At 40.2% G+C, this 20,726-nt stretch overlaps 2 protein-coding genes across 10 annotated transcripts in view; one reads left to right on the top strand and one right to left on the bottom strand.

Moving 5' to 3' along the window:
- Positions 1-10,828, bottom strand: part of LOC122887587 (MAGUK p55 subfamily member 7-like) — a 27,636-nt gene extending 16,808 nt beyond the window's left edge. For 2 of the 8 annotated variants that reach the window (XM_044220950.1, XM_044220949.1), the window contains exons 1-5: positions 7,967-8,639; positions 7,056-7,090; positions 6,625-6,743; positions 5,361-5,438; positions 3,873-3,953 (exon numbers count right to left, since the gene is read on the bottom strand). In XM_044220950.1, coding sequence (XP_044076885.1) covers positions 3,873-3,953; positions 5,361-5,438; positions 6,625-6,743; positions 7,056-7,080 — 303 coding nt within the window. In that variant the 5' untranslated portion in view covers positions 7,081-7,090; positions 7,967-8,639. The other 6 variants (XM_044220943.1, XM_044220942.1, XM_044220944.1 and 3 more) reach the window with 6 other exon arrangements.
- LOC122887588 (WW domain-containing adapter protein with coiled-coil-like) lies at positions 9,717-20,726 on the top strand. 2 transcript variants are annotated; one of them, XM_044220951.1, is made up of 13 exons: positions 9,719-10,022; positions 10,480-10,513; positions 11,298-11,487; positions 12,029-12,120; positions 13,762-13,877; positions 14,069-14,166; positions 14,393-14,671; positions 15,670-15,786; positions 16,420-16,568; positions 16,787-16,878; positions 17,533-17,716; positions 19,099-19,226; positions 19,327-20,726. In XM_044220951.1, the coding sequence occupies exons 1-13, from the start codon at positions 9,982-9,984 to the stop codon at positions 19,394-19,396; spliced, it is 1,590 nt and encodes a 529-aa protein (XP_044076886.1). In that variant the 5' UTR covers positions 9,719-9,981; the 3' UTR covers positions 19,397-20,726. The 2 variants fall into 2 exon arrangements, with proteins under 2 accessions (XP_044076887.1, XP_044076886.1); XM_044220952.1 differs by lacking the exon at positions 15,670-15,786 and having other exon boundaries at positions 9,717-10,022.

Genomic DNA, 20,726 nt, shown 5'->3' with positions numbered 1-20,726 from the left:
CAAAAGTCTGTTCATTTAAGGGTGTCTATTCCAGAAGGAAGCATACTGAGGAACCACTGTCATCAGGTTTACCAATGCAGGTTTAGACCAACATTTTGAGACCAACTGGTTAGGCTAGAGATGGTTAAATATAATTGTAAGATTAAAAGGTACTCAAGCAAAAATGCAACAATCCGCTGTTGACTAATGAAAGGTGACTGGCTAGTGAATGAGACTGGGCAAAAATTCCAACAAGTTTGGCTGGCCTGCACTCACTTAAGCGACTGAATCCAAATATAGCACTTTCTTCTTGGTCGCAAACCTTCAATTTTGCCCGCACCAACATGCCAAATGTGATTTAGTTTGGAATGTACTGCCAGCCTCTGGGCCACCTGAAAGCAACCCCCCACACTACTGACAATGCCTCTGCCTGCAGTTGTACTGGCTCAGCTCAAACATCACACGTCTTAGAAAAAAACTCCTCTTCCATTGCAGGACTGTGAACTGATATATGACTCACTATCAATGCCCTGACAGTTCATTTAAGTTCATTCTTTGTTTACTTTGGCAGTGTGAGAGCTCCAGGTTTGTTTGCAGAAAAACAATATTCTGGATAAACGCTAATCTCTCACTGGGAGCCTGCACAAAGTACAACTCCAAAAAAAAGGGCATTTACTGTAATAAGAAAGAATGAGAAGAGGGGGGAAACATCTGCTCATCAACTTAATTTTAACAATCAGCCAATCCATCTGTCAGTTAGTCTACTTGTTATCCCCGTGTCCATCAACAGTTGCTCTGCTCAGAAGCTGCCAACGCGTGAGCAATGTGTCTCTGGCCACTTTCAGAGACAGGTTTTCAAAAAACAAACATTCATTTACAGAATATTATACCCAGAGTCTCTCATAAGTATGTGTGAGCTCCTGCATTGGGGCCAAGAACAAACAGGTCATTAGGACTGTTTAAACAAACCTGTTAGTTCTCGGCTGGCTTCAGCTCCTCATTAAAAAAAGCCACGACTTCTGCAGCTCACTGGAAAACCATACACTCTGTGCATGTATGTGTGTGTGTCTGAAATATGACTGTCAGCAGATCTGAAATAAGGAAACATGCATTTGAGTAGTCTCGGCCTCTACACGAATGAACACTAATAAACATAACTAGGGAGTAGATTAGCTTCAGTGCCAATGTGGTTAATAGATGTCAGCACCTCTTAGCAGGCAGAATGATGAGGTGAAATCAATTTAAATGAAATTTACAGTTGGATTAATTTGTCACTTTGTGTGACCCATATAAGAGCCGAATGTAGGAAACAAAATACTACAAGCCTTTTGATGTGCGTGTAAGCTCCAATGTTCAGTCGCCTGAACGGCATCAGAATAACTCAGATGAAGCATGACTGCATGGAAATTAGCTTCTCAGATTACAGTTCTAGTGTTAGCTATGTCAAGAAAAATGACTGAACATGTTACTACACCATTCATGAGTAGGTTTCTTTTTTTGTTAATGATCCACTGGGGCACTGAAGTAGAAGGAAGCAAAACAACATCTTCCGAGTGGATTACATTATTGCTTCATAAATGGTCCATGTGAATGGCAATTATAGGATATGCTTCAGTGATAGAAAACTGCACTCTCGCACAGTTTGGGGCATGTTTATGTGTGTGTGTGTGTGTGTGTGTGTGTGTGTGTGTGTCTGCGTGTGTGCGGTAATACTGAGAAGTCACTTAAGGGAATAGTTCGACATCTTGGGAAATACGCTTATTCGCTTTCTTGCCAAGAGTTAGATCAGAAGAGTGATACCACTCTCATGTCAGTCCTTTAAATATGAAGCTAGAGCTACCAGCCAGTTAGCTTGATAAGTGTAGAATAACTGGAAACAGGGGGAAACATTAGCCTGGCTATGTCCAAAGGTAACAAAATCTGCCTACTGGCACCTCTAAACCTCACTAATTAACACATTATATCTATTTGTTTAATTCATACAAAAAATGAAGTAAAAATACAACAGAATGTGGTTTTTGGGGAGTTGAGCAGATTTTTTGCCTTAGGACAGAGCAAAGCTAGCTATTTCCCCCTGTCCCCAGTCTTTATGCTAAGCTAAGCTAACCTTGCCCTGGCTGTAGTTAGCTCGTTAGTTGGTTTGTCTGTCTGTCAGCAGGATTACGGAAAAACCAGTGACCCGATTTTCATGATACTTAGTGGAAGGGTGTAGCATGAGCCAAGGAAGAACCCATTACATTTTGGAGCAGATCCATGGCAAAAAAACAAACATTTTATGGTCACGCTAGCTTCTCTGTGCTCTCCTCTGTGTGTTTGACCGAGGGCTGGGCTCAGCTCCTACACACGCACACACACAGCGGACAGTACAGTGGAGACAGTGAACCAGGTGAAGTGAAGGTAACAAGTTGAAGACAGCTCAAGTAAAAAGTAGAAAAGCGATATTTCCACCTGCTTTGTCCGCAGCTGTTGTTGTTACAACCACAGAGCGCTTGTTAAGCTAATAGCGAATTGTTACGAACAAGCTAAAACGAAAGCTGTCTGTATGTAGCCTAACTGTTTATCTTAGTTTAGCACGAATCTTTGGCAAAAATGTGGCTAGCTTTTGTAACCTTAGCTACTGGCTGAGACAAACCAGCCCCTCCTCTCTACAAGCGGTACTGACTGATGTCTGTGTTCTTCATTCTTTCTAAACTTCACTCAGTATTTTGATGTCAGTAATATTAGGCTATTTATTTTACTGACATTTTAGATTTGTTTGTTTGCATTGTATATAGTGACTTTGCTGTTGTGAACTTTACTGTTGCTGCTCTTGAAACAATATTTAGTTATATTTATTAAAATATAAATCAATTCTAATCCTGTTTTGAATTTATTCTTTAAAAAAAGATGGATAAAATGAAGATACATTCCTAAAGATACCCATCTCTACAGCTTGGCCTACTTCAGGACATCGCGCTTACTTCATCAGTGAGCATATTTGTTTCACTTTTTTTCTTGCTAATGTCAGTGTAATGTGAAAAACTACAACCTGTGTGTTTTTTTTTATAAACATTGAAATGATAATTGTCTAAAATTATGTGAAAATGCATAGTTTTTAGTCAAATAACATCAAATTTTCTTGGCGGAGGACCCCCACACCCCACAAACACATATTAGTGGTTTCGCTTGCAGATTTTCATATCATAGAAGACTGGACTATTGGTCTTGGTGGTGGTCTGCGCTCTCCGAGTGCTGTTCTAGTTTCATATTTAATGGATTGATATGAGAGCAGTATTGATCTAATCATCTAACTCTCTGCAAGAAAGTGAACTGAAAACAGAGGGAAACAGCTAGCATGGCTTGTCCGAAACGAGATAGAACTGGTTAATAGTGAGCTTTAGAGGTGCTGTAGGCAAATGTTTAATTTTTTACATTTAAAGTATTTTCAGCCTTTTTGCTAAGCTAAGCTACAGTAACCGTCTCCTGGCTGTAGCCTCATATTTAACGGTTTAGTTTTGTACAAAGACTGGACACAGGGGGAAACAGCTAGCTTAACTATTTATATCCCATTTGTTTAATCAGTACAAAAACCAAAGTGTAAAAACGTCAAGTGGTAGTTTTATTGGGGAGACTCCCAACAAGCCAGGCTAACTCCTTCCCTCTATTTCTAGTTTTTGTGCTAAGCTAAGCTAACTGGCTGTAGCTTCATATTTATCACACAGACATGCGTGATAGCAATCTTTTCTGCTAACTCTCGGCATTTCCCAAAATGCTGCACTGTTTCTTTTAAGAGTGGTGTATTTCTTTGGCAGAAATGATTTGACTGGACAAAGGACTTGGCTGGGAGAGTTTTAGGTCGACACACATGTGTGAAGCTACAGGAACACATCTCCATGGAAGGAAATACTCTTCACCTTAAAGTGGGGTTTGGAAAAGAGGGCAACCAGTTCTTTGACTTCATCTCTCCAGCCTTCGTATATCAGCTCCTCCGCCAACTGGAAGCAGAGAATAATGAAGGAGAGGCAGGATATATTTTTTTATAATTAGAGGTATACATTTATATCATGGCCTAAGTGAGGTTTGCTGTAGTCTACATTGTACTAGCCAAGAGAGACAGAGAAATGAGCAGAGAGACAAAAAGGTTAGTGAAATTCAACTTCAACTGCAGTGACACATCATCAGTACTGTCCTTATTTCTACACTATCATATGGCCCCATTCACCTCATCGCAGCTTTGCTTTTCTCTTCTTGATGTTAACTATTTGTCCGTGTTCCTGTTTTGGTTTTATGTCTTTCAGCCACTGTTGGAAAAAAGCTCCTGAATGTTCAAGGCTACACGGCAGCTGCGGCGACAGCTAAAACGGAGCAGCCTTGACCGTCAGCAGCAAGTGGAGAGGCGGAGAGTGACTGTGTGCAGTCGCACGTCTTGTCAAGCATATTACTGTAATGACTTCCACTGCTTCAAGATGTCGAGGCACACTCCAGAGACACAATGCATGAAGGTCATTAGTTTCCACTGTGAGCAAACAGAAGCCTCTCTGAGGGGAAACAGACCCATGGTTTGGCCTTTCCAGTAGATCCTGATGATTTAAGCCAGGCAGAGAGTGGCTGTCGAACCGAATCTGAAGCAAAGGCAGTGAAGGGAAGGAGATGGAGAGGAGTGTGGGGGAGAGGATAGGGGTAGATAAACAGTATGGAAACATGGCAGGAATCAAGTACATAAGGTATAGGGAGGAGATAAAGGAAAGCAACTGGAGAGAAAGGATACAGAGAAAGGGGAAGAATAGAGATAATGGAAGGGGAGTGTGGTTTGGTGATGAAAAGATGGAAGCATAGAGTAAGGGAAAAGTGTCAAAAGGACATTCTTGTTTAACACTTTGTCCAGGAACAAGAGGGGGAAAATCGAAATGGTACAAAGATGGTAGCGAGATGAAATGGAAATATAGGAATGATTGGTTGGTAACAGGAATGAAGAGGACTGGTATACGAAATGTGATGCACATCTGAAGGGAATAGAGACTGGTCGTGCCGTTTTGAGTCACAGCTGTGGTGGGAGTACTCTCTGTCACTTCATCTTAAATCTGAAATGAATTGTATTCCTCCAACCTGAAACATTAGACTACACACAAAATGATTTCAGCAGCCTTTTGCTCGGCACTGTCCTCGGTGACCTAACTCCTGGATACAAAATATCGACTTTTAAGTTTTGAGTTAACATTTCATAATTCAGTACACATAAGAAGGAATGTACGTTCCACTCATGCTTCTGTGTGACAGGAAAGTCATCTGTATATCATAGGAAAATATTTGAATGATGAAAAAGCTTCCCCGTTCCTTCTGCTGTCAAACTGTCATCCTCGGCAGCACGTATCTGCAAAAGATGTTTGGAGAGAGTCACTTACATCTGAGGCCAGACTCGCTGCGTGCTCTTGGACGGGGATGGGGCTTCGCTTCTCAAAACGCTTCAGACGCTCGTGGATCTGTCAAGTCAGGAAAGTATCACAATCAGTGTTTTCTCTAGAGTAAAAAGACACTTACTGCAACTTCTACTGTTAGTACTAATTCATTAGCACCACTACTACTACTTCTACTACTAATGACATTCATTTATGATAGTAAAATATCATTTATTGAAATATCTGCAATATTACCAGGGATAGAATGCAACCTATAAACATTTTAAAATAAATGTTAAGATGTATTTCAGTAAATCAGTTTAATTGAAACTGCATTTATTTGACCGGTTTCTTTGTTTTTTTTAACAGTGGTGGAAAGTAACTAATCACAAGACGGTGTAGTCCCTCATTCGTCCAGGAGTGTTCTATCGTAGAAAAGGTTTCAGTCGTAGTCATCTGGACACTGTTTTCAGAATCAAGATGTTTCGGCTGCCATCCGGAAGTCATTCTCAATTGTGAAAAAATGGTCCGAGAACTCAGAAATTTAAGCTACTCTGTGTTACTTAAGCCCTGCCCTCAGGAAGGAGTCTTCCTGAGTATCTGCTAATTACCCTGCCTAGTTTGCCCTCAACAATTAGGTCAGTTTCAGGTGAAACTAGGCAGGGTAACGATAACTAAGTACAGTTACTCAAGTAAGTACATTTATTTAAGTACTGTACTTAATTTGGAGGTACTTGTACTTGACTTACTAGTTCTAAACAGGTAAATATTTTACACACAAACTGTATCATCACCTTGTAAAATTTTATACATTGTTATTCATTTAACTACCAAACAGTATATACAATACAGTAAAGTAGTTAAATGTAGCTCCATGTAGCACACTGGAGTGCCACTTACATCATAATACATTAGTAATAATAATAATACATAATTATAATATATAATAGTGTAACACTGACAGGAGCCATTCTTCCTGTATAATACAATATAGAACATGTATGATATTGCACTGCTGATAATACTTCCGTACTTTTGCTTAAGTAACAATTCAAATGCAGGACTTTTACTTGTAATGGGGTATTTTTACAATGGTATTACTAGTAAAAAATAGAATCTCAATATGGAATCCACCTCTGTATTTTTAACACCTCCTAAATGCAGACAAAAGTGCCACTTAAAAAAGTTAAAAAATAAACAAATAGATTCTGTAACTGAAATGAGTGGAAGTAAACAAGCAGGAATCACTGCAGCACAAACATGTCTTCACCTTAAAGAGCAGGTGAAGCTTCTTCTCCATCAACATGCTGTGGAGGAACCTGTAGTCCTCCTCTCTGTCTGTATGAGACTCTGTTCCAGACATCACTGATGATAGCAGCCTGCACACGCCTGGAGGAGGAGGAGGAGGAGGAGGAGGAGCAGGACACGGCCACACATATGAGAACACACATACATCACACACCTGTTATTAATTTACAGAGCTTATTTTGAAGGTTATGAGGTGAGGTCAAGAACCCAAAGAGACAGGTCAAAGGTTAAACAGAGGGTGAGATGAAAAACCTCCCATAGGGGAGCCTTTAAAAGATTCACTGTTATGGGGATCATTGTTTTTATTTTCCACTTATGCAGGTATTTTATGAATAAGGGCAGGATAAGGGGGTGGAACACCTAAAGTGTTAACCTGCTACACTTTGGACATACCTCTGTGCTCTGTTCGGCTCAGCATCCTCCTCACTCTGAGATAAGAAAGAAAAATGCAACAAATATTGAAACCATTGATATATATTCATACTCAGTTATTTGCTTCAGATTTCCTTCGTTTTTATCAGCCAAGAGGTAGACTAGAGCGTGACGCAGAGAAAGAGAAACGGTTAGGGAAAGGAAAGAAATGTATTTTATTTTTCACATAGTGTGTAAAAGATGCTTCTTCTGAGATATTACTGCCCCCTAATGCTGGTATGAGATATTTCAACATTACGGTAACCACACTGTTCTGGCTGTCAAGAAATTATTAAATCAGTCAGTGTTTTATCAATAATATTCAGAGTTCTTTTTATTTATGACATTCAACTTGAAAGTTGTTTTCATGCTTGATTAAGTAGTATTACTTACCTAAAATTACATCAAACAAAAGAACCTAACTCATATTACAGGATAAATACTGGATGTCCTCTGTTCCAAATGAATTCATTTTTACCTTCTTTCATATCATTGATTTTTGATCAACTTAAGATCATTTAACCATCCAAATGCATATCCACATATGCAGAATTCCATTTAAAAGCATGAGGTCCCGTTCAACAGAAATGCACTTGTTAGATAATAGAATCTAGGTCTGTAAACAAATATTGTTCAGTATCCCTCAGTTACCTTGGCTAGAGAAATACAAACAATATCCACACCGATATTAGTTTTTTTAAATTATTTGAATGTTACAATAGCTGATAATAAATGAAAATATTGTGAAAAAATAATGAACACGTTCGGACTAATACACCTAATCTAGGGTGCAAATTAGGAGTGTAACACACATGTTTATGTCCATTCCAACACATTTTAAGCAGAGAAAATCCCAGCTCAGCACAACCAAGCAAAACTTAAATTGCACTCACCAGACACTGTCCATCCTATTAGGCCCCGTTCAGCCAGGCCACGTCTCTTAATATCTAAAGAGTAGGCGCTGCATTTGAACATCCACTTGTAGAGAGAGCTTGTATAGTGTTCGACTGGCCAGATTGTAAAGAGACTGTCTCTTATTCAGTCAATATGTGTCAGGTCTGACCTAAATCAAGCCAGCGGGCAATCAATACAGCAATCAACCAGTTCACTTTCCACATACGACTGTCACTGCATTCACAGATTTTAATTGAAACTGAGGTCATCCTTTCAGTATAGGCTACCCTTTTTTTGTTTTTTTTCTTTTCTCTTTTTTCCTTTAAAAGACCAATTTCACACTGGTGATAAAACTAATGGGTGTTCAAGGTTTTAAGGTAATAAAATGAATGTTAAGGGGAGGGCACCCTCCTTAACAACCACAGGAGGCGGGATTTTAGGTGACGCATGTCACAATATAAATCCAATTACCCCTATTCATTAGGTTCAAGTCTTTTCCTCAGGGGCATCATCCCTGCTGACCTCTCTATGGGGAAGCTAACTGAGAATTTCCATTTAGGGACCAAGATATATGTGCTGTGGAATAAATGCAGAAATAAAGCTTCATCTGTTAGCCTACTCGTCTGCATATTGACCAGAGAATCAGAGTGTATTTTGTGCTGCCACATTATCTACACACCACATACCAAATAAGTCCTTAGGAGAAACAGACAGTGGAGGGCAAAGTGTTCAAGTTGATATGGTGGCCTAGTGGTTAGCACACATGACTCCCAACGTGAAGGTTGTTGGTTCAAAATCAGAAGCAAAATGTTCACGGCATTTCTGTTTAAAGACAACAGACCAGACTAGCGAACAGGGCGTGGGTGTGGCCCAGAAAATGGCCAGCCAACGAGATGAGAACTCGGAGGAGGAGTCCACAGCACCAACTAGCTCGTTTTCAGCTGCGTCACGTTATCCAGAGACAGCTAGGCTAATACCGGAAATGAAGCTACTTACTTCAAAATAAAAGCGCAAACTGCCACTGAGAAAAAATAAATCTCGTATTTGTCGTATTAAAGAGTGTTGAGGGACTACACCGCCGTATTGAAGAGGTCATGCAGTTTTTCTCGTTCTGCCTCTCCTTGTTAAGGAGATATTGTTTTCGATATATCAACAAAAATGAGACAAATATACACGATAAGTCTGGTTGCCACTCCTGCCTAACCTTAATACCCCGTTTTGTCATGTCTTGATAAAAACACGCCATTATAAGGCGAATTATTTGTCAGTTTGACGTAAAATGTGTCTTGTTATAATGAGATATCTGCGTAAAAGAACATTTACTAATTAGAAACGTCTTGTCATAAATATTATTTTCTCACCATACGAGGAATATACTGTGTTTTCCAACGATGGCAGCTCTACTCTGCAATACTCTGGCCTACCTGACACAGGTACAACATACTCTATATCATTCAATAACGAATAGTGGCCAATGTTTTAGTGGTCATTCCCTCCCATTTAGTGATACAGTGTGTCTTTTTTGTTCTGTGTTTGAGTTTGACCTTACGGCTAGCATAGACCGTCAAAAATTGCACTTGAACAAGTTTACCTTATGTACTTTTGTCCCTGTTTTTCTTGAATGTGGTATTTGTCTTTACGCGATAAGGTTCAACATAGTCGATACATGCACTTTTAATTTGAAAGGTAAAACCGGAACATCTTTTTTCTAGCTAAACATTACCGAAGAGTCCGTTTTCTCCGTTTCCTCCTGACTCGGCTGCTTTTCGCTGAGCTACATCGGCCAAGCCAAGCGCATACCGTAACTACATGCCAGATGATGCACTGAGGGTGGTTAATAATAACGACCACCCGCTATGCAGTGCTGGTGCTCGATGCACGGCTTGTAGGAATCTGTTTGGTAGAATAGACTGAGTCTAGATATCAGGAAGCTGAAGAAAAGAGAACTGTGAGAGCAGACAGACAGGAGGCCACGGTTCCCCCTCACACACATACATACATCACCACGGCCTTGATGGTGATGTATGCAAGGAAACCAACAAGAGTCAGCGATGGGTAAATCAAGCACAAACCATAACATTTTAAAAACTATGCGTGGGTTTTAACTAATTTTTTGTTTTGTAGGTAGGTTGGTTGATGTTTGCGTGTATCCGCTAGCTATCAGTGCTACCAGCTAGCGTTAACAGTTTGCCTGCAATTAGCTATGGGTTCTGGGTATTTCCTGTATCTAATCGACTAACGTTAACTATCGTTAGCTAACTAACATGTTAATGGTAAATCCTGCGTATATAGAGAAGATTACGTACGATGTATTTTAAACATTAACGGGTATTTTCTGCTAGTGACATAATGAGCAAACTGTTGTTGCTAAGGTGGCAAGTCAAGCTAACGTAGCTAACGGCAGCTAATTAGCCAAATATGTTACAGAAAATGTGTTGCTAAGGTTAGAAAACTAACCTAACCGTCAAAGTGCTAACTGTCTTACAATACCGTTTGTTCTCTGTGTCTCCAGGTGCAACGACAGAAGGGATTCACAATCCTATCAGGTACGGACACCTGTCATTACTCTCCACTAACGTAACGTTAGCTAGTCGAGGCGTAGTATTTTCCATCAAAATGATTAACTGAAATCTGTATATTGTTATGTTGGAGATGCAGCAACCGTAACCTTACTCAAACTTATATTTTTAAATCTATGGTTCGAGTCAGGACTCACTAACCCAGCTCCAGTTAAACCTCCATTAATATTGACACTTAATAATACTGTGGAACGATTTAAACCATTAAAGATTTTATTTACATTAATCTACAGGGCTATTATAAAACTTTCCTTAGGAAGTATGGCTGTGGCACTTTGTATAATGTTCTTCTAAAGCTTGAAACATTCTGCTCTTAAATTCATGTTGTGTTGATATAGCATCAATCTTAGAGTTTGTATAAAATAGGCTCCATATGTACACATACAACTTACTCTAACTTTTTTTTAAGAATATATTGAGCAAACTCTTGCCTATAAAGAAGCTAATTTAATGATGAAGCCAATATACTACTTCTATGGTACAGATGTTTCTTTTGGCAGCAAAACTTTATGATGTAATCTAGTTGAATCAAAACATCTCATGCTCCATGAGTCAAAATTTTTAAGGATATCAATTCAGTTTTCACTGTGCTATTGGTCTCAATGGTGTTGCATTTCCTCAACGAGGCCTGCTTAATGCACTGTATTTTCCAGAAAAGTTAATGATGGTATTAACTGCGTCTAGAAAATGACATCAGTATAAGCTTGAGCACATTTCAACAAGTCTTCCTGCCATGTTTTATTCAATCTAGACCCATAAATCTCAGCCAAAGAGCCAGTCCAGCAGCCTTCACCGTTACGACAAGGTGCGCGATGGTTCATCGGACCCCACGCCCCCTTACAAGATGCTGCGACGCTCAGACGAAAGTCCTGTCAGCAGACATGGAGACGGCACAGGACATGGAAAGGCAAAAACCTCTCACACAGTTAGAGGAAAAAATGGTAAGGCCGGATCTGGTGGTCTTACACGTGCATGCAATATAAAGTTTGATCTAAAAGGGTTATTCTAAGGAAAAGGCAGCATCTTCGTCCTGCATTAACCCCAGACAAATAGAAAACATCAGATGCTTGTGGCTGCAGGCAAATTAATGGCTCTCAGCCTCTGCTTACTGTGATCAATTTTGTTAACTGACCAACAAATACATTCTCTGGTGAATATCAGTGTCTTCAAGCTTAATTTTGCATTCTTTTTGTGTTGATCTCTGACATACAGTGTGGATTTGTTTTGTCATATATGCACCCTAACCGTTATCACTTTTGAGGAGACATGGGTGCAGACTAGAGTTTGATGAAAAGCCAAACATTAACCTAGAAGCTGTCATGGAGAACAAAGTGAAGCTTTAGATTATTTTGTCAATAATGCAAACCTAAAACAGTCACAAACAAAGCGTTTCTCATTTGGCAGTTGCAGCTGCCACTGAGGATTCAGTCCTCTGCAGGACGTGGTGTATTTTCTGTTACTTGATAAATGGTTTTGTTGCAGGGACCAGCGGCTCTCCTCAGGAGAACTCTCACAACAACAGCTCCCACCATGGCTCCGACTCGCAAGCGACTCAGAGCAAGCCTGCAGACAGGGTAAGACGTTGTCCAGTGTTATTATATACCGTCAGCGTTTCCTGTAGAAATTTCTGTCACGCTACTTTGGTACATGCATGCAGGACATTATGTAGAGGCATCTCTCTCTCTCTGTGCAGACATTTTTGTCTCAACAACAGTGCATGATTGAAACTTCATATTTCAGTAGCAGGCTCCCTCTATAGAGTAGATGGTCTGATTAGATTTTAGATTTCATTGTTAAAAGATTTAATAATCTAATTATTATATCTCAGTGGTTGGACTGAGCAATAAGGCCAGATACTCAGTATTTAACATTCTGTGGTTTGACACTGACTGGCACTGGTTTATCAGCATAATGAATACAGGCCATGTAGGTTTAACATGGTATTGTAAACCAGTGGTGTTGATGTATACTGTTATTTGTTGTCATCATTTGGAAGTTAGTAGACAGTGGAGAGCGGTGCATATGTAAAAGTCAAACACAGCATGGTTTGAAATCTATAAGCAATGTGTAGCCTAAAGGCAGGGTTTTCTTCATTTGTTCGCCTTAGTGCATCCATCATGTGAGAGATGAAAGGAAAAGAAATCCAGAGGAGCACAGGAAGAGACTAAGAGGCACAGGTGCTCTACAGTTCAGGTTTAGAGGCCTACTGATAATTATGCCTTCCTGTCCTTCTCTGCTCTATTTTGAGGTTCGCAAGCCCAGTTTGATTAGCCATTAGCTGCTGCAAAAATAACTGTCCGTCTTTTGTGGGCCTGCAGTTGTCAAAAACTGTTGCTATTTAATGCCCTAAAGTTTTGAGTTGTGCATTGCAAGTGTCAAACCTACAGTATAGGGCTGCACAATTAATTGACATATTATCGAAATTGCAATATGGCCAAGTGCAATGTCCAAATCGCCGAAGCTGCAATTTTTTTTTTTTGATAAAGGTAAAATGTGTGATAAAGCAGCATTATACTGTAGTGCTGCAGAGATGCCCTGGCCTACAAATCTCGCTCTCCAGATGGACGAAAACATGTTTGTTTGGTACAGACCCCAGCAAATGTCACATCATCATGATTTAGTTTATAGTTTTTTCAGTGAAAATTATAATTGTGATGCAAAAATGACCATTCCCACCAATGGTGAATCATATTGCAATCGTAATATCTGTCAAAATATTCGCAGTATGATATATTTTTTTACCATATTGTGCAGCCCTACTACTTTCTGTTTTTGTTTATTGTTATAATTAAGGGTGGAAAGTGAGGGATGCTTACTTAGCAGGAACATAGACATGTACTTTATTCATATGGAATGATACTTTTGCTTTGTGTCATGTTTGTCACTTTTGACATCATAAAATTATCCTTAGAGAAACATCCCAGTAATTGAGCACGTTTTAGCCCATTTACAAGCAAATCATTACATAACATTACTATTTTGCAAAATGTGCTGTTGTGTTTCCGATTTTTAAATGTGTTGTTGCTAACATCCACTCACTTCCAAATAGTATGAAAATTGAAGACTCGTCAGACAAAATTGCTTATTAAATTGCCGTTAACTCCATCACAGAGAATGTAAAGTCTGCAGTCAGCTCACATCTCTTTCAGTGGTACCCTTTAACTTGTCAAAATGTCCTTTAGCCTTTATAACATCTCATGTCTTGTCTCTGTCAGCACCAGGACCCAGCAGATGACTGGACTGAACACATCAGCTCCTCTGGGAAGAAATACTACTACAACTGTAGAACTGAGGTCTCCCAATGGGAGAAGCCCAAGGACCTGTTGGAGAGGCAAGCCCACTTAAATAAAATTACAAATAAGTACACTGAAAGACTTTTCAATTTTTCACCTGAAACAGTAATCGAGATCACGCAGTGCTCTCGTAATGCACCAATGTTAACAGAATATTATTAGCTTAAGGTACAGAGTCTAATGGCATCCTGCACATTGTCACTGTTGCTTTCTGCTTAATCTGCTCCAGAGAACAACGACAGAAAGACTCAGTCAAGATGGCGGCGAACAGTTTCCCCAGGGACATGGACTACAGACAAGAGGCCTTGCAGGACAAAGCCACAACAAGTAAGTATGGCAGAGTTATAAAACCTAAACAATGTGGTTCAAGTGTTTACATAGTCATCCTCTCCCAACATTGTGGCTAGCTTCTGTTCGGGATAAACATTTAAGATGCAGAGAGGGTTTTTTACTGTAATTTACTAGATGTGTCTGCTGCCCAAATGTACCTTGAGAAATAATTACATATTGTGTTAAGTAATGCTGTGTTCTCCTGCTCTGCTTGTCTCCACAGAGACCACATCAGGGGACCAGTCCACAGCATCCAACTCCGGCCATTCCTCCTCGTCCTCTTCTTCTCAGAGCCTGAATTCTGCTCCTGGTGCTTTAGGTTCCACCCCCTCCACCATGTCCTCCTCCTCTTCCTCGTCATCGGGGCAGGCGCCTCAGTCTGTCCAATCCCCGTCACCAGCACTGCTGCAGGACCCAGCCCTCCTGCATCAGCTCCTCCCAGCGCTACAGGCTACTCTGCAGATGAACAACGGCAGTATGGACATGGCTAAACTCAATGAGGGTGAGGGAACAAAAGATCAAAGAAGCACAAGATGACTGACGCTTCTTCCACTTCCACACATACTGCTGTCTTCCATTATTAGTATTGGCTAGAACAAAAGATGTTATGAAAACTGAATGGAGAGAGTACCAGTATAACACGGGCTCCTACACACTCCTCCTCTTGTATTATGGGTTGTTTTTAACTTTATTGTTGCTAAGCTAGCGAGTGTCTGCTTATATAGTGTGTCTTTTAGAGGTGGTCAGCCCTAAAAATGTTCTGTTAGCCCAGTTTAACCTACAGGAGTTTCTGAAGGCTAGTGTAATGTGTTTTGCTGCCACGGAGGACATAAACTCATGATGTCTTTAGTGCAGAAACAGACTGTGGATTGAATCATCTGTCAAGCAGCCAAGAATTACCGCTGTCACAGATGATGAGCTCAAAAAGATAAATGCTAAGTGCCAGAGAAAATAATTTTGACTGCTTTCAAGTTGTCTGACAGGAGGGCACGTGTGAGTATGTGACTGTTTTTTTTTTTTTTTCCACTCTTAAAAGCGGAAATGTTTTCAGGATGAGGATTTGGATTAATATTATCTCAGGGAAACTTTCCTAACAGGACTAGTATGAAAGTGTTGTAGCTTCAAAAAGTGTGTTTAAAAAAGGGAGGTGTTCTTTATATTTAGGCCAATACGGTAGATGTCGATGTCTTTCCATCCCTTATCTGTGTGCGTTTTTGGTCCCGTTGTTAAAGGGTGACTGTGTTGTTCTTTTCCTAACCTGGGCGTTGTCATTTATGGTTCATTTCTTGCTATTCTGTGTGAACCTGACATACATGTGTGCTCGTTGTTCCCCCAGTTTGTTTGCTGGTAAAATGACATTAACATGAATCTTCCCACTGATTTGTGTCTTATCTCAACTGTATTTTCTTAATTAACTGTGCGTGCACTCACCTGTTGTGTGTCCTTGCTCACTCACCTGTGTGTGTGTGTGTGTGTACATTTCCTCTTTCCTCCCTCCAGTCTTGGCAGCTGCTGTCACCCAAGCTTCCTTGCGGTCTGTGCTTCATAAGCTCCTCACTGCTGGACCTGCTTTCAACGTCACTGCTCTGCTCTCAGCTGCTCAGCACTCCAACCAAGGTACGGCCTACTCGCTGTTTCTCACCATCTGCTACACAAACTAATTTCCTTTTTTTTTTTTTTTTTTTTTTTTTTTTTTTTTTTTTTTAAAAGGATCCTGCTCTCCCTGTCCCCACAAATCAGTTTTTTTAAAGGCGGTGTAAAACCCAATTTGTTGTCATTGACCTTCAGTCAATGAACTAATGCATTTTATGCAAGTTAACTGTGTGTATAGTTTAAGGGTGGAAGGATTTGAATGGAAAAACAAAAGACGTTCTGTCTTGTATTCCAATGAGCCTCCTCTGCTGGAACAGAGGATGTGTTGCATAGCAATTGCAACAAGTGCCAGAAAGAGTTGACACAAGTTGAACTTGCAGAACCTGAAAGCCCTATTCCATGACCATAGCCTTTTAATTAGCTTGTTGTCAGACAGTTTGCTGCCTTGTTGCTAAACTGATCATTATTGTGCTATTCTCCACTCCAATGACTGCAGGCTTTGGATTTCCATGAGGGCTGGTACTGCCAGTGTTGATACATGTCTTGATATTCGTCAAGGCTAACATTCTGTATTTGTATACGTGTAAGCTGATTGAATCGAAAGCATCGTAATGATCCTCTTTTCCTCTGTACTGATTCTGTATCTTCCTGTTTCAGCCCAGCACTCCAGTCAGTCCCCTGTCTCTCTGACGTCGGATGCATCATCACCGCGGCCGTACGTCTCACCACGGAACGGCACACCGCAGAGCAACCAGAAATCCCTTCTGGGCGTGCACCCTGGCAGCATCACATCCTCACAAACAAGGGTGAGTCGCAGAACCAAAAGTAACAAAAAAAGTTTGAAGAATGGAGGAGTACTTCCCTTTGTTTATGACTCACACTCTCTTTCTCGCTCTCTTCCCCACTTTGTTATGACTACCCACGTCTGTGGCATCTTTTCTTTCTGGTTTTCTACTGCATGCCTATGCCCTTTTTGTTTTCATTCTTATTTTTCCTCCCTCGCTGTCTGTTCTTCCCTCTTCAGGGCAGTATGTCTTCAGGTAAACAAGGATCAGTCCCCCTGTCTCAGACCACAGAGAAGCGTCCAGAGGACCCCAGAACTCTGCAGCAGAGAAGGTAGAAGTCAGGAATCACTTCAACACACCATTTTTGTTTGTGATGATAGATTGCTCGGAGGTAAAGCAAACAAACCAAGAAGGTCTTTCTCAGCTAAAAGGACAAGGACAAGACCTGAATTACAAAAACACAGCAGTATGTGTCCCAAACAGTTTTCATAGGGGCCATTTGTTTGGTAGAAAGTAGTTACAAAGAACGCTGTGTATTATCTAGAGTAATGTTTTCTGGAAAGACAAGTAAACAATAAGGAAAGTCATTTATTGCTGCACGAATCCAATGTGGAGACATACTATTAGATAAATGCATGTCACGTTTTAAAAACACTTTCTCCACTTCTAATTATGCAGTTCTCTGGACTACAAGTATGTTACCTTTTTTTATTTTATTTTTGTACATACAATTATAGTGCCCCACTTGGACTTATCATGGCAGTTAAGTGCTAAAATAAACCGGTGAGGTTGGTTATTAACCCAAATTTCATCAAAATATGATGAACATTGTTTGAGTTTTTCTGAGATGATAATAAATGGGGACAAATAAATGGTATAGACTGAATAATCCACAGTATCCATGACTAAAATGCCAAAACGTCAGTATTCCAACATTAGTGAAACTGCCGTCTACACAGTTAATCAGTTTGTCTCGCTCCACCAGCCAGGAGATTCTGTGCACGGGATCAAATGTATCTGGAGCTGCGTTGGCCCATGTCTCCTCCAGCAGCACCAGCCAAACCCAAGCCGACGCCCCCGGCTCCTTCACTCCCACCCTGGCAGCTCATTTTGATGAGAACCTCATCAGACATATCCAAGGATGGCCTTCAGAGAACACTGAGAAACAGGTACTGTCCACCTCAGAGATTTTCACGTTAAGTAGTGGAGCGCTTACCACTGGTTTTAATAGCTGTAGCATCATTATGGAGCTACGGAAGCCGAGAGCGTTGGTGGTTTTGGCTATTTTTATGCCTCCGTGCTGAACTAATTAGAATTTAGTGGTCAAAGGTCAAGGTCACTTTGACATATGACCTGAAACATTTTTGGCCATAACTCTAGAATTGATGACTATATTTCACAGTTGGTCAGTCAATGAATTGGTGACACTTTGACTCAAGGGATGCTGTAATTATGACACAATTTCATACAGATGTTTAATGAGATACAACTATGAAGTGATGACATTTTTTTACCCAAAGGGTCAAAGGTCAATTTCACTGTGATATCATAATGTACTGGATAAACACTTTTCTTTTGGCCATTATTCAACACCATAACTCAGGAATAGAAGGGGAGATTGTGACCATATTTCAGAGTTGGTCGGACACTGAATAGGCGACACTTTTGAGTCAAAGGTCATTGTGACCTCAAAATAGGTTTTTAGCCATGATTTAAGAATGAATTGGGCGATTTCCAGATTTCAAACACATGTTGACTGGGACGACGCAATGAGTGAACAATAACTAGCGCAGTACGGGCTTTCCTCCATCTCTTCCACTCTGCCTTTCACTTGGATTCTGAATTTCGAGCGTCATCAGAATCATGTGACTGCAAACAACGTATTGGAGCGCGCCCAGCTAATCGTGATCCTGTGAGTGAGTGAGTTTCACCTACACCTCACAGAGAGGCTTGGCATCTAAAAATGCCAGGAGAAAACACCACATTTTGTGTAGCTATAATATGTAAGAATCCATGTGTACCTGTTTAGCCAATACATATGTGATAATCCATTAATTGGTTCAACAATGTATATTCACTTGAATCGTTTTAAGTCTTTTCTTTGGCACCACCTTCAGGCCTTTGCATTTTTTGCCACTCTTGAAAGAAAGGTAGTCTCTCCATTTTGTTTTTGTTTTACAGTGTGTGTGAGCAGTACAGGTTCATGGGGCTGCTAGCACAAATATAGAGTTTTAGTCTATATTTCTAATCTACATTTTCATCACAAGGTCCACTTGCTTGAGCTTTCAGACTCATCTTGTGTCTTTTATCAGAGGTTGCAATCAACCATAATAGCTAAATCATCTTCATGATAACTGAGCAACTCCATCTGAAGCAGAAGGCCATTAGTTGTGGTTGAAAGCTTTGCTAATTGGTCTTTGTGATGGTAATCTTTCTGAGTTTTGTTTAATTAATTTAATCAGTAAGCTAATGTTTTCGAAGTATGTTGAATGTTTGTTGTGAAAATCTATAGTCATGACTTGACAATAAGCACTCATCCCTTTCTTGTCAGGCGGCTCGGTTGCGTGAGGACATCCACAACATGGGCAGCTTGTACATGTCTGAGATCTGCACAGAGATGAAAAACCTCCGCTCCCTGGTCAGAGTATGTGAAATTCAGGCCACGCTGAGGGAACAGAGGTGAGGCAAACATTACATTTGCACAGAGATCCACAATAACTAACACAGACATTCACATCACACACTCATATACCTCTTTTTTTTTTCCCGTCAACTACAGAATCCTGTTTCTGAGGCAGCAGAGCAAAGAGCTGGACAAGCTGAAGAACCAGAACTCCTACATGGTGTGAGGACCAGAGAAGAAAAGGACTGGGATGGATGGACTAAAATTATGATTGGAAAAAGATGAGTAGACATGGACAGGCAAGCTGCTACAGCCTGTTTATTCTCCCTACAAGAGCAACTGAGAAAAGCTGTTAGAAGACAAATACAACAGCGGCTGACAAGGTGAAGCTCCATCATCCCGAACATGTCTTTTCTTTTTTTTAAATTAGTTTTTTCCAGTGTCCACCACATGAATTGCTCTCGCTGAAAGGTGAAACTGACAGTTCGCAGAGTCGGACACTTTAACCAGTGGACATAGAGGACCTGAGGCTCTTTTCAAACAGCACCTTTTCGGACTGTGAACCTTGGATTGTGTGTATTGTAATGGGTTAACTTGTTTTCTGGTGTGTTTTGATGTGTAGTGGTCAGGAAAAGATTAATTCTTGGGAAAATGAACTAAAACAAACCATCTCATAATAATTGGTGTGACACAATTCCCGGGGGGGTGTTTGAACAAACTTGTTCGCTCCCCCATCTTCTGAAATGGACTTTGTCATGCATTGAAATGTATGGATTCAATGGCAGTGATGTTACTAATGTTATTTTTTATTCACTATACTTGTCAGTGGTTTTGCCATCCCAGTGTGTCTTCAAGCTGGTTGGTTTTACATGTCTTGGGATTAGCGAAGACCTTTGGCGAGACATTTCTGAAAATACTTAATTGTGCTTCAGTTATTTTGTCCCAGTTGATGGGAATCTGCGTTATGGTTCCAGTGGTACAAATTCACTGAGAAGTTATGGCTAGTCAAACACACTCCACATGTTTCAAAGCCATTTTTAAAAAGCCTACATTATTGGACCTAGGTTGGCTGCTAGTGCATATGAGGTTATATTCATTTGTAGCCCATTTTCTTATCCCTTCTGCTATTTGTCTTTTTTTTTGTATAATTGTCAACATTTTGTTATTCTCCCAAGTCCGACTGGGGAAATATTTCATTCCTTTTGTGCAGCTTTGCAAGAGATTGTGTAAAAGAATAGAAAACCGACTGAATTTACAGTCATGTAAAGCTAAATTATTGTTGCACATGACTGATTACATCCTTGTAGTCATAATGGAAAAAGACCAATGGAAAGACGATTTATTTTTTCAAAAAGGAAACTCGTGTTTTGTTTAATCATTTTTGTTCAGTTGTCATGGCTGCGGCCCTTTTATCAAGTGACTCTAGCCAGATTTGGCTGCTTTTTTTTTTTTTTTTAAGGGTTCATTCATGATAAGAGGGTATACTTTTTATATGAACATCACATTTAACTGCAGTCGTACACTTCTACACCCATAAAGCAACTTCCTTTGTCTCA

The sequence above is a fragment of the Siniperca chuatsi genome, linkage group LG13 (genome assembly GCF_020085105.1).
Source record: "Siniperca chuatsi isolate FFG_IHB_CAS linkage group LG13, ASM2008510v1, whole genome shotgun sequence".
Taxonomy (NCBI): domain Eukaryota; kingdom Metazoa; phylum Chordata; class Actinopteri; order Centrarchiformes; family Sinipercidae; genus Siniperca; species Siniperca chuatsi.
Note: the sequence above shows the minus strand (reverse complement) of the source record. Positions and strands in the feature narration are given on the sequence as shown.

What these genes read in the sequence shown, in the direction of transcription:
- LOC122887588 (XM_044220951.1), top strand. Translation starts at nt 9,982, where the DNA reads ATGGTGATGTATGCAAGGAAACCAACAAGAGTCAGCGATGG. An exon ending in CCCAAGGACCTGTTGGAGAG is followed by an intron (nt 13,878 to 14,068) that starts GCAAGCCCACTT and finishes AATCTGCTCCAG; the next exon opens with AGAACAACGACAGAAAGACT. An exon ending in GCAGGACAAAGCCACAACAA is followed by an intron (nt 14,167 to 14,392) that starts GTAAGTATGGCA and finishes TTGTCTCCACAG; the next exon opens with AGACCACATCAGGGGACCAG.